This window comes from Panicum virgatum, chromosome 3K, assembly GCF_016808335.1.
Source record: "Panicum virgatum strain AP13 chromosome 3K, P.virgatum_v5, whole genome shotgun sequence".
Taxonomy (NCBI): Eukaryota; Viridiplantae; Streptophyta; class Magnoliopsida; order Poales; family Poaceae; genus Panicum; species Panicum virgatum.
The window spans coordinates 25,771,808-25,785,007 of NC_053138.1; the positions used below are offsets into that span (position 1 = coordinate 25,771,808).

Genomic DNA, 13,200 nt, shown 5'->3' on the forward strand with positions numbered 1-13,200 from the left:
GGTGGTCCTATAGTGTATAGTTGAGTACTTAAACCTATGCAGCCTCATACGGTGCTCTCTACGAGTACCATTTATGTATTTTTTTCACTCTTTCTCATGTTTTATACTCAGTTTTAGAAGAAGAAAAAATGATATATGAATATACGGGACTCAAGTACTCAAAAACAATGGTGAGCTTGCTAAAAAGTGTTCTCTCTTTTTTCTCTTCTTCAGACCTAACAGCCACACATATTTACTGTGATTTGAAAAAAAAACAGCCGCACATATCGTTGGTGCTGCAAACTACGGTGTCACGGTGACAAAGCAGAGAAAAACATAGGGAAATTTCGCACCAGAGAAAAACCTCAGCCAAATAAAGCGCTTCGACCCTTTTCCTCGTTCAATTCCAATTTCCAACGGTTCGCCAGCCACAGCAGCCCCCTCACTCCCTATTACACATGGGCCCCAGCTTCATATGGCCCCACCGGCCGGTGAGAGCCGAAGCACGCGGGCCATTTCTCCAGCTGGCACCAGCAACCGACCACACGTCCGTCCACCACTTCCCCACGCCACCCCAGTTCCTCCGACACGTGGGCCCACCCACTCGACCCCACCCTGCCAGTCAGCTGCGCAAAATATCATCTCGAGCCCGCCCGAGTCCTCGTAGCTCTACTCGCGCGATCCCCCCCCCCCCCCCGGCTCGGAGGCGAACCGCATATAAAAGGCGCCTTCCATCCCTCTCCGAGCGGCCGCGCTGCTTCGCTGTCTTCGGCTCGGCAACGACCTCACCACATCTGAATCTCACGGTCTCGCCCACCCCAACCCCAACCCCACCCCACCCCACCCCCCGCGTCCACCCCACCCCTCCGGCCCTCCGCATGGCGCCGGTGATGGGGCTGAAGCGGCCGGCGGCGGCGGCGGGTGCGGGGGCGGCGGCCGCGCAGACCGTGACGCTGCCCGCGCCGGCCCTGCGGGACGCGGTGCGCCTCGCCGTGCGGGAGGCCGAGGCCACGGCGCAGGCCACCGCCCCGGCCGCCAGGGTCCCGGCAGCCGCGGCGGTGCGGGCGGAGATCGCGAGGGACGGGGTGCTGTGCCTCGAGGAGGTCGATGGGAGGCGGTGGAGCTACGTGGTCGACCCCGCCGGCGCCGCGGTCAAGGCCAAGGGGAGGACGTCCGTCGGGGCCGCCTTCAAGGCCGTCCCGCTCCAGTCCCCGCTGCCGCCCGTCGAGGTGAGGCCGACTTCTGCTGCCGCCCTGGATCGCAGGGATTTGGGGGGCATCAGTGCCGATGGCTTGGTCTTGGATTTGGTTCCTGCGCCGATTGCTGTGTCTCTGCGGGTGACGGAGTGGTTAGACGAGGAGGAATATTAACCTGCTGATTTTTCAGTGCTCTTGATGGCGGTGTGCTGTTATTTCGGGGATAGGGTCGCTTGCTCGTGGTGGATTTGAGGGAGGATGCTTGAATTTGCAGTTGGATTCGTTGAGATGGGGATGGTGATGCGTGAAATTATGGTTTAAGTGAAGTTTGGCGCATGTTAGTTGTACTTGTGCCTGGTGGTTTGGGGCCAAATATGGAATTTCCAATTTATTGTGGCAGATTGGATCTGTAGTTATAGGCCGTGGTGTTGATTTTTTTTTAAAAAAAATGGTCGTTTTGTTGGCGGCCTCATAGCAATTTAGTTTTACTCTTTCTGCAGATTTGATTTGGATTGAATGGCTTGTTGGATTTGAATTTGATTTTCAGGTTGTTAATCATGCATGTTCCACTATGTGTATTTTCCGACCCAAGATATGAGGAACAACCACAGTTGAGAATGATTAGTATAATGATTATATGTAATTTTGCTGCTGCAGGAAATAATGTCCTTTATAAGGTCATATGTTGTGCCTGAAGGCTTTCCACACAGTGTCACTCCATCATATGTACCATACATGTCATGGAGAGCAATGAAGGTATATTTTCATTAAAGTATAATCTGCTTTCACGATCAACATGATTTTGAATATGTTACTTATTCTACCTATTTCTCTTTTCAGCACTTCTTTGGTGGAGCAATGGGTGTGTTTACAACAAGAACCCTTCTAAACTCTGTTGGTGTCGCCCAAAGCAAAGCTGTACCTGGTGCTGTGGCAATCAACTGGATACTCAAGGCAAGTGTTTTCTTCCTGGGAAAACCTGCATATTTTTTTTTTGCATTTCTTGTTTTATTCGATATTTATCCAAATCATGTATGACTACAACCAAGCATGTTAGCAGTTTCTAAGACAAAGAACTCACAAGGTTTTAGTTGATTTAAGTCCTTTAGATCGATCCAAACAAATCTTCTAGTATTGCTGAATACTGATGCCCTTACATGCATGAGATCATTGATTTATTTTCGCTGCATTTATCCTGAACATTTAGCAATCAGCACTATTTTTCTGATAGCCATATTGTTTTGCTGCTCAGGATGGGGCTGGACGTGTTGGGAAGATGCTTTTTGCCCGCCAAGGGAAGAAGTTCGACTATGATTTGAAGCAGGTGTGCATTTAGAATCAACCTGTGCCCTTCTGCACTCCTTATTTTTCTTCCATGCAGACTAATGGTGATCAAAATTTGCCACAGCTCCGCTTTTCTGGTGATCTCCTGATGGAGTTAGGAGCTGGGATAGAATTGGCTACTGCAGCTTTTCCGCAACTTTTCCTACCAATGGCTTGCATAGCAAATGTTGTTAAGGTTTGTCCTACTAAACTGTCACAGCAAGTTCTTGCATTACTAGTAATTCCAATTTACCTTTACCAGCAAAAGTAGGGATGAAATATATTCTTTCTATATGATGCATTTGCTTCATCCAGAATGTTGCTGCTGTCACTTCGACCTCCACTCGCACACCTATCTACAAGGCATATGCAAAAGGAGAAAATATTGGTGATGTCACTGCTAAAGGAGAAAGTGTTGGAAACATTGCTGATCTGGTAAGTGTTCAGTATTTTCAAACATACGCTGCTGCCATGTATTATTTTCATACTACATTATATTGTGGTTTCTCAAGTGTTCAGTTTCTTTTCTTTTTCAATTTATAATGTTTCTTTTCTTTGTTGTTTGTTTGTGAAGTTGGGAACTGGGTTGAGCATTCTAATCTCTAAAAGCAATCCATCACTGGTGACTTCATTTGCCTTCCTGTCTTGCGGATATCTCCTCAGTTCATATCACGAGGTTTGCTTTAATTCCTTCAGTTTGTTGCTCTGAAAAATCTTTCTGATAAACTTCCAGGTAACAAAACTGATGTCATTTTATTACCAGGTGCGATCTGTTGTATTGAATACTCTAAATAGGGCAAGATTCACTGTAGCTGTGGATTCTTTTATCAAGACTGGTATGTCAACATTATCTTTTGAATCCTCATATCAGATTTCTATACATATTCTAAATAGGTGATGTTATTGTATACTGCTGTTGTATTTGCTCAGGCAACATAGGAAATTATTATCTTTGGTGGAAAGTTGTTCCAAATATACCAGCTATATTTGTGTGAAGGAACTAGAATAATCTTCATAAATATTTAGAGTGACCATCAGATATCTGCATAATACTTGAATTTGGCAGTGTATAAATACAGTAGTGGAACTACCAGAACCTCCAGAGGAATTCTAGCCTAAATAATCAATATTTCAGAGCTTGTTTACACACATTAAAGTGTGCAGTGTTTGGTTGCTATTTGGCTTCTTACATGTCATCCAGTCTGATATTGGGCCTCCAACTTTACTGTTGCAGGGTATGTACCCACATTAAAGGATGGAAACTCACAAGAGACAATATTTAATCCACCTTGGCGACACGAGCCAGTTGCAATAGGTTTGCACTCTGACCATACATTTCTTCCTGCAGGTCAAATGTGGTATCTTTGTTAATCAATTTTGTTTCCTCGCAGGATCAAGATTTGGGGAGGCATTTCAGGAACCTGCTTCATTTATTGCTATAAAACCTATGTTCGAGGTACCGTCTCATTTGCTCCATTCAGTATGTTGTCCCATGGAAAATTTTCCAATACTTTGAGCTGTTCATTTCCTTCTCTTACTGTAATTACAGATTGCAATGTAAAGTTGTCATGTTTTTCGGTTGCAGGATGAAAGGTATATTGTTACATATAACCCAACAAAGGACAAGGTATATGCTTTGCTCAAGGACCAAGCAAAGCCTGATGACATTCTCAAAGCTGCTTTCCATGTGAGCAATGATTTACTTTGGTAACATTGCACTTGCTAAGGTTGTTTGCATCTACTTATCCTTTTCAATTATGTTCTGGTGTACAGGCACATGTGTTACTGCATTTTATCAATGCTTCACATGCTAACTTGAATGCAAGAAGGCGCATGAACTCCAACCGGTCATACCAGCATAATCCAGTGAACATGGACTTCCTACCACACATTGAGGAATCATGCAAGATTGTAATGTCATCTTATGGAGTTTTCAAGAAGAAAGCTAGAGAACAGGTGAATTTCACTGTTTATCTGTAAAACTCTGCCTTGCACTCTTGTACTACAGAAGTGTACAGCTTGACAAGAACCACAGAAATACAGGGTTGCGATTCTTATCTCATAGCTAACAACCTTTTTTATTGCTGCACAGGGATGGATAATGTCCGAATCACTTCTTAACCCTGGACGAGCACGATTATGTGGAGTGGTACCACAATGATCGAAGTCTTTTTCATTGATCATGATGAAGAGGATGTGTATTTTTTTCATACTTTTGAGTCCAGCCCTATGTGAGTCAGCAGACCTCTAACCAAATCAACAATCAGCTCGAGTACATAAAATGTATCAGATCCTCACAAGCCCAAAACGAAGACTACTTGTACCTGGTCAGTCCTCCCTCGCTGCAATCCCAATGTTTGTACAGTTTTAGTTAACATGCAGCCACAAATTTCCTTACCCGCTTTATTTTCCATATGCAGGAGCATTTGATTACAGCACTCACCGTGATAAACACACTTTGGATAGGGTGTGCTGACTCCTGCAAGACGGGTGAAGGAGCTCCAAACTAACTGCGGCAGACCAACAAACCTTTTTGTATATTCTTTCGATAGTGTATAATTGAGACGGCTATCCTTTCTAACGTGACCGGACTTAGTGGTCGCCTTCTGAGTTATTTGACTGTTTGACATTACACTTCCCCCCACTAACTTTGTGATACCGTGGTTCTCTCCTCATTTCCCTAACATGAGATGTAAATTCCAGTTTTTGATAAATATGAGCTGTGTTTTATATCCATATATTGTTCATGTTCAAGTTGTTTATGGCACATCCCACTTTTCCAATGTACGGTGCAGCTGTACAATGTTTGCTTTGAGCTAGTCCTCTGTTTTGTTTCTATCAGTCGCCCTACTCGTTATTTTTTACTGGTGGTTACAACGGCTGTTTTAATTCTGGTACTCCTATCCTATGAAGTGTAATTATACTATTTCCCCCCCTCAAACAGATTAGTAGTGATGTGAAAAAGACTCTTATGTCCTCATTTGTTTGCCATAGGAGTTAGGCCCTGTTTGGATACCAGGGTTAGAGTTGGCTTTTTTTGTGCTACTCTAACCCAAAAAAATCTAAACATGGTGGGTTAGAGTGGGTTAGATGCATCAAACTCATCCCAAAAAACTATCCCCTCCAAGGGGTACTTATTTCGGTTAGAATGGTGGGCCCTGTGTTTTTTCTCTCGTCCACTCCCATCCATTCATCCTCTCCCATCCACGATGGGCGTGCGAGCGCAGGGGCGGGCGCCGCCGCCTCGCCGTCCCTCCCTGCCCCACCCTCCCAACGCCGCGCCCTTCCCGCCTGCCACCCGGACCTCGCCGCCCCGCTCGGCCCTGGCCGCGCCGCGCCGCCCAGATCTCGCCGTGCCGTGTTGTCTGGTCGTCGCCGCGCCGCTCGAAGAAATCGGCCAAGATCCACGGCGGCCTTGGCCTCGCCGTGCGCCCACCCTCTCGCCGCGATCGGAGCTGCGCCCCTTCCTCGCCGACCCCAAGATCTGCGCCCCTCGGAGCGGCGCCACACTGAGCGTCGGCTGTCCGAGCGCCGCCCCTCACCCCGGCTATCCGAGCGCCGCCCCTCACCCCAGCTCCGCAGGCGGCGCTCGGCCATCATCGTCCCTCCACGCGGCCCCAGATCCCTCTGAGCTGCGCCCCACCATGGACGGAGATGGTTACAACGGCAACGACTGGGCCTCGCAGGACTCCGGCGCCAACGCGTGGAGCGGCCCCGCCCACGCTCCCGCTGCCCGCGGCGTCTTCGACCTCAACTCGCAAGCGGCCGCAGCAGAGGAGTATCCGGGACTAGAACAGTACGGAGCCTACCTCCAGGGAGACGACGTCGAGCTCCTCTCTGGCCGCGGCAGGGGCTCTGGACTCCCTCCCTATCACGCACTGCGTGCTGGCTTTATCATGTTTTTCTTAATTCATTTGTGGAGATGATTTGTTTGTGACATTTGTGAGCGACAAGAGGCCACACAAGAGCTGGCCACACGAGATCCGGTTAGAAAGAGCATTTGAAGGAGCAAATGATTGGAAAAGTGCCTCTAACCCTTGCATCCAAACACCACTTTGGTTAAAGTTAGTCTAGAGTTAGAAACTAACTCTAACTTCTAACCAAGTTAGATTATCCAAAGTGGTGTTTGGATCCAAACAGGGCCTTAGTGTATGCAAATCAAATTTAACCACTTGATTTGGTAGATAGTTGAGTCCTAATTTCTAGGATTACACTCTTGTAGAATTAGAAAACTACCAAATTAGATGGGTGATTGAGATCCAATTTCTAGAATTGCACTCTTGTTGAATTAGAAAACTATTGAGGTCATGTCAGGAACATCAAAGATAATTTTGTGGAACTCTCATGAAAAGGTTCTGAGGGTCAGAAAGCATTGCAACATCGAAACAAGCGATGCTGGAACGAAACAGGATGTGGAGAAACGGTCAGTTTTCACGTCTTTCAGTTCAATAACGTCTGACACATCTGCAGGACAGCCTCACCAGGGAATCTGGTATTACTACAACAACCGTTTCAAACATGGAACACAATTAAGCTCGAGCAACACGAGCTGCTGGGACAACCAAGTGAATTAACAGCGTTCTTCGAAATGAAAAGCAAGTCTACATGCTAGACAGCTAGGCCATATCTGCAGACATCGATAATTCTGCCACCTGCTTGCTGCTAGGCTCTTGCCCTCTTGTTGGTGCAATCGGGGCACTTGTAGTGCTTGATATGTTCTGCTCGAGCAGGTGTGATCTTGACGCACTTGCCATGGTACCACCGTTCGCAACTGTCGCAGCAGATCCAGAACTCGTCCTTACCGTCATTTGTTCCACAGGATCCACATAGGGTGTTATCACGTTCTTCCTCTTCCTCGTATTCTTCACCACTCTCATCATCATCATCCTTGGGGGGCGCCACCACTTTTGTCGACTTTGAATGAGATTCTGGTCTTGATGGCTGAAACAGACAATCGTTAGCTATGCTAATACTGAAAGGCAGCATGATAAGTGTCTAACTTACCATTTTCGAGCTTGGTTTGTTGCTTTTGCTGGTACTATTGGGGCCCTTCTCCTTGGTTTGTTTCTTAGCAGCCCCAGTCACTACTTCAAATATCGTTGGCAAGTTATTTATCATGCTGAAGAGTCGCCTCCTGTTAGAGAGAAACAAACCACATGTTTTCAAACATCCATAGCAGCAGAGAATTTTTTACTCAGACTGATAGTAATCTGAATTCTCTGAACTGTGGGAACCCAGATAGCAGTATTGGAATCCATTACAAGAATCTGCATAATGTTTACTGAAGAGCCCTTTGCATGACCACATCCTGCTATGCCACCGGTTAGCAAAAACCTGAGATTTGAACAGTTGGTTATTTTTACACCTTGGCCTTTGCGTATTTCCACAACCATGTATTTTCCTAAAATTATAAGTTCAGCAACACATATTCCACTGCAAGTGGTGTAAAAAAGGAAATATCCATTCTGCTCAGTACTAATCCACCGAGTAGGTAATAAGATAGATACAGTTGTTCAACTAGTCAATTATTAGCTTCTCTCCCAAAAATAGATTTGTGGAACAGTGGAAGTGAAATGAATGCTCCCAACCCATTATACTTGTATAACAAAAGCAGATGGGCTCAAAAAAAGGACGGAGAACAAGAGCGAATAAATTCTAAGATTTGAACCAAACAATAAGACTTGGGAGTTGTGCAGGGAACTTCACAAATTAGCAGTAGTGAAAGGGCGTTAAATGAGCAAATGTAAAGTTCACTTTCAATCACTTGCTACTAGTTCTTGGCCATGGTGTTGGCAAAAGCTGAAAATCTGTTATGTTTAGTGTTTTCACAGTCCAAAGGAGGATCATCAAAGATTCATCAAATGATTTGATACATATTTTCATGTTTGCAATCATCTTACGAAAGTTCACAACTATGTGAAGCTGACGAACCAAGTTGTCTTTGAGTAAGCAACCAAGAAGATGTATTCTAAAGTAAAGCAACAAGCTGCAACCCAACAATACACGTTTTGTACAGTAGGTGTGGCTTCTGAGATGTTAACAGGAATAGCTTCGTTTCAACCAAGAGAGTCCCCCCCCCCCCCCTCCCTCCCTCCCCTTTTTATAACAAACGTTAGCTGGATTAAAATCCACTACCACCTACATTTAGCTCCAACAGTGACACTAAATTGTCAGCGCTTTTGTTTTCCCATAGAGTACCCCAAAATCAATATCTATGTGAAAAAATCAACATAACTTGCATATCTCTGCAGTTCCAGGAAAACACATGGACTGTGGTCTTCCAAACCAACTTCCAAGAATAGAAAACTTGCTTCATGCTACTCAGCAATGACTACTCAATAGTTAATAATGGAAACAGAAAACTGAACAAAGTACTCCTTCTATAGTTCCATCCCATGAAGACCGCAATCCTAGTTTTTTTAGACAGATTAGTGTTATTGGCAATGACCATACTAGCCTTAGTAATTGTCTTAATCCCATTGATTTAGGCATGGAAGGTGTTCGATTTCCACAGAGTTAGTTGCGAAAAGCAGATAATTAATTTCTAAAAGATGTGTTTCAAAGGATAAGACAGGTAGTTATTGCTAGGATTGTACTCTTTCGTGTGTTTTTTTAAAATATCAGAATCGCACTTTTCATGGGACAGAGGGAGTACTACTTTCAGTGCAGCATGTTGTCCAAAAATCAACATGCACTCAATCCACTAATGTCATGAAAGTATACATTTTTTCCATGTGAAAATTATTAGTAGCATAGTTTAAAAGGCGGTAAGGCGAGGCGAGGCGAGCGACCCCTTCTGGATGCCTAGGCGAGTAAGGCGGACGCCTAGGCGACGCCATACAAACATCTCAAATATATAATACCACTAAAATTCAGAAGCTAATCAGTTCTTAATATTACCAATACTTAGCTTAGGCATCCAGAAAATAGTAAGCATAATTAGCAGAGAGTACAGTGACCATGAGATGTGCTCTGTTTTATATGCACAAACCAACAGAAGGCACAAGCAATACAACAACAACAACATAGCCTTTTTTCCCAAGCAAGTTGGGGTAGGCTAGAGATGAAACCCGAAAGAAAAGAAGGCACAAGCAATCAGGCAAATAAATAGCAGAGGAAGAGCGTATATCTGCTTGCAAGTGCCCAGCGGGAAGGGAGGTCGGAGCTGGGGGTGGTTCTGCAGGAAGGGAGGTTGGACCTGAGGGTCAGGCAACTTGAAGCTGGCAGCCGGCAGGGAGGAAGGGTGGAGTAGTACCACTCTATCTGGCGGACGGCTGGACTCCAATCGAGCTGCTGCAGGGCGGGGACACGACGAGCAGAGATCTGCAGCACCGCCGGCTGGGCTGTGCGCCCGTTCTTCACGGGGATTTGGTGCGGTGTGGCTGGATCTCGCCGGACAGGGCAGGGGCGGAGCTCCGGCGGCTTTGGCCTCTGGAGCACTGGAAAGTCTGATTCCCCTCTCCTACTCTCTTCCCTACCTCGCGCCCTTTACTCACGCCCTCAATTTCTCTTCCCGCACAGCAGGGCGAGGCGGCGGGAACGATTTCCTCCTGCGCGCGCCCTTGTTTCCCGCGCGCCCCTGTTTTTTTCATGGGTAAAGCGTCCGCCAGGGCCGCCTTGGCGTCGCTGGGACGCCTAATCAACAAGGCGGACGCCCAATCGGGAAAGGCGGACGCCTTACGTGTGTAGACCTAGGCGACCGAGACGCCCAGATGATTTTAGCGCCTGGACGCCTTGGCGTCACCTAGGCGACGCCTTTTAAACCAGGATTAGTAGGTTTATCATCAAACTTCTTCCGTGTCATAAAATTTTACTACCCATTTTCAGTATAATAAAACAATTAATGGTCAAGGTGTGAACTGGATACTGCGTTGATGTCCAAAACTACAAGAACTAGTTGGATATAGTAAAGGCAGTGTTGTGTAGGCAGTAGTTGGCAGTCAGGCTGTAGACCATCTGGTTAGGTGGTATGGTGTCGCCTAGCATTTAGGCAAGCTAGGTGGCTAAAAGGAAGAAATAAAATCGGACTATAGGGATATAATAAATTAATAATAAATAAATAATCTCAGAACAATGCAATCAAATGTATTGTGCTATAAAAACCATAGAAGTGGACATGCAACACAAAAACTAAATGTCAGTGAATAAACTGTTCCTTGTTCCTCATACGTTAATCAGGGCATGCTCGGTATGCATCTAATCAATACCTTATTCATGGAAGCAGCACTAAACCCCCAAGACTTCCAGTGCAGTTTTTTTTAACAAGCGAGAGAGATGAAATTAAGAGAGCCATCCAAACAATGAAATCACTTAAGGAGGTCTGCTAAATTAGGGCTTACATCTTCTTATTGCGGACCTGGTTCGCACTCACTGCCATCTCTCTTTTCACCACTGTGGCAGCTGTTCCCTCAATCATTCCACTACTTCACCTCGTTCCATGGCTTCAGATCTGATGATACATCTTCCTAGTTGGCAGCGCTGTTTCTTCCTCAACGCTAGCGCCTAGTGACCACAGATGAGCTCTCATTGCCACCACCCTCCCCTTCATCCTCCGCTCTCTGCTTGCTATGTCCATCTCCGCGAGGCCTCTTCTCCAAATGTATCAACAGCATGAGCACACATTCAACTGGATCATAGTTGCTGGCACCTCCCTAGGCCTCCCCATGGTGCACAATTCAGTTCTTGGAACCACTGGCATCCCAGTGCGAATGATGCTGTTCGACCAAATCACAGCTAAGCTTCTTCCCAAACAATACCCAGTACACATGTTAGTTTACATTATTCAAAATGTGCTAGCAAACATCACTCAATTGATTCGGATCGTAATTCTTTTGTAATCCAAACAGTGGAACTGCAGGTCCCAATTCTTTTTTTTTTTTTGAAAGAGGCTGATTTCAGCTCAACTCTGATATTTGAATTGATGCACAAATTAAACAACCAAGCACTAATTTTAAGAATCAAACTGATCCTTAAGAAAGTAGAAATCACAACGAAAAATTTCAAACAGGTGAAACTTGTGATTCACAGGTTAGCGATGCCGAATTTCATTTTGTACGGCTTTCATATCTGTTGGTAAACACTAACATCGATGAAATTTGTGCAGATGTAGCAAATAGACGACACAAAACAATAGATATACAAATTATGTTCGAAGGACACTGCAACGTTCAAATGTCTTGTATCATTACCTGGCCTCTTTGTCAAATCCAAACCGGGCCGCAAAGTAGAATGCAACAGCTAGTAACCAGGAATCGCTGTGGACAGCAACTAGTGCCAACCAATCCTTCTCATTCATGCCATCCCTAGCAAAGTTTATTCCCAAAGCTGGTTCAGGGATCTCCGGAGGAACTTCCTCCGCTGGCAAAGTTACTTCCCATGTTTCATTAGGGTAGCCATAAAGGCACAAATTTTCCTTTTCTGTTCAAAAAAAGCCAAATTAGTAGATACAGAACTCATGTATTGTATTACTCCATAAATTTACAAAGTTAAGTGCAAGGAACAAGCAAAAATTCTAGGCTTGCAAGTAAAAAAGCTCATTGGCTGCACTAAAAGACAAGATAAATTAAGGTTTGCTCGTTTCACAAAACATGATAGCTCATGACCCCAGATTGCATTTTTATGGAGTATGGTAGAAACAGCGAAAAAAACAAAATGAACAAATAAACAGCAACCATGGCTAATTTGAGGACTTCAGCACCAGAAACTGGTTTTTCCTAAAATTCCAACATTTTCCGATGAAGACCACCACGAGTCAAAGTTGAGCTAACCAATGCATAAGAACCGCAAAATCCTAGCGAATTCGAGGATTCCATCCAACCTTGCGCCCCATCTACACTTACAATCGCTCACCACACTCGGAACTCATTACGTCATTGACCGAAAGTCCGAATTCCGAAACCTCAACGCGACGACCGGTATAGTGCTCCCATTCCCGACCAGAAAATTCACCAAATTTAGCTTCGGAACACCAAGCACAGGGACCGGACGCCCGAACCCTAGCACCCACGAGACTGTCGGCGGCACCAAACCCTACACCCGAGGAGATCGAGCAGACTCACCGGGGTCGCAGAGCTGGTAGAACTTCTCCACATCTGCGGAAACCAACAAAACAAGCAACGCGTCAGCACCGGCGAAGCCGCCAGACAGGCAGGCGAAATCCGGAGCAAAAGGGAGCCAGCGGCGGGTGGCATATACCGGTGGTGAGAGCCTTGATCATGCCCGCGCGGCGGCCGCGGAAGTCGCGGAAGACCTCCTCCGCGGTGCGGGCGGTGTAGTGCGCGCCGGCGCCGGGGTCCATTTAGGGTTCCGGCGAGGATGAGGCGGCGGCGGAGACGAGGGGAGGAAGGAGGTGTGAAGGCGAGGTGGGAGGAGGAGACAGGGTCGCAGAGTCGCAGGAGGGGTGAGGTTTTATTTGGGAGAAAGTTGCGGGCATTTCTGGGAGATTTGAGCCCATCGTTTTTTTTCCCTTTACCCAAGTGACTGAGTATGTCATCATATCTTTTCCCAAAAAAAAATTAACACCGTCACCATATACATTTACATTTGTCTTGCGTATTTCAAGGAAACCAATTTGCATTTGTTTTTAGTTTTGTTTTACGCTGAAAGATGTGGGAGTTTTGAGAGGTTTTATGCTGGGCATGAATGAATGTCCAGTAATCAAGACTACTTTTGTATCAGCAGCTCTAGCAGTCCAGCTACCTTT

General features: G+C 45.8%; 3 protein-coding genes across 3 annotated transcripts; 2 read left to right on the forward strand and 1 right to left on the reverse strand.

Annotated features, from left to right (window-relative positions):
* The first annotated feature begins 774 nt into the window (after positions 1-774).
* LOC120698656 (protein root UVB sensitive 6-like) lies at positions 775-5,245 on the forward strand. Its single transcript, XM_039982361.1, has 14 exons — positions 775-1,208; positions 1,833-1,931; positions 2,016-2,129; positions 2,428-2,499; positions 2,584-2,694; positions 2,814-2,933; positions 3,073-3,174; positions 3,262-3,334; positions 3,733-3,813; positions 3,890-3,954; positions 4,084-4,185; positions 4,272-4,454; positions 4,591-4,825; positions 4,919-5,245. Exons 1-13 carry the CDS (start codon positions 858-860, stop codon positions 4,657-4,659), a joined length of 1,542 nt encoding a protein of 513 aa, XP_039838295.1. The 5' UTR covers positions 775-857; the 3' UTR covers positions 4,660-4,825; positions 4,919-5,245.
* A 462-nt stretch (positions 5,246-5,707) lies between these two features.
* LOC120700765 (translation initiation factor IF-2-like) lies at positions 5,708-6,424 on the forward strand. The gene has a single exon (XM_039984996.1). The coding sequence runs from the start codon at positions 5,708-5,710 to the stop codon at positions 6,422-6,424; it is 717 nt and encodes a 238-aa protein (XP_039840930.1).
* Positions 6,425-6,911: 487 nt separating this feature from the next.
* On the reverse strand, positions 6,912-12,929 carry LOC120698658 (PHD finger protein ALFIN-LIKE 5-like). Its single transcript, XM_039982363.1, has 5 exons — positions 12,693-12,929; positions 12,557-12,589; positions 11,687-11,915; positions 7,503-7,632; positions 6,912-7,439 (listed from the first exon to the last, which is right to left on the reverse strand). Exons 1-5 carry the CDS (start codon positions 12,793-12,795, stop codon positions 7,161-7,163), a joined length of 774 nt encoding a protein of 257 aa, XP_039838297.1. The 5' UTR covers positions 12,796-12,929; the 3' UTR covers positions 6,912-7,160.
* Between the last annotated feature and the right edge of the window lie 271 nt (positions 12,930-13,200).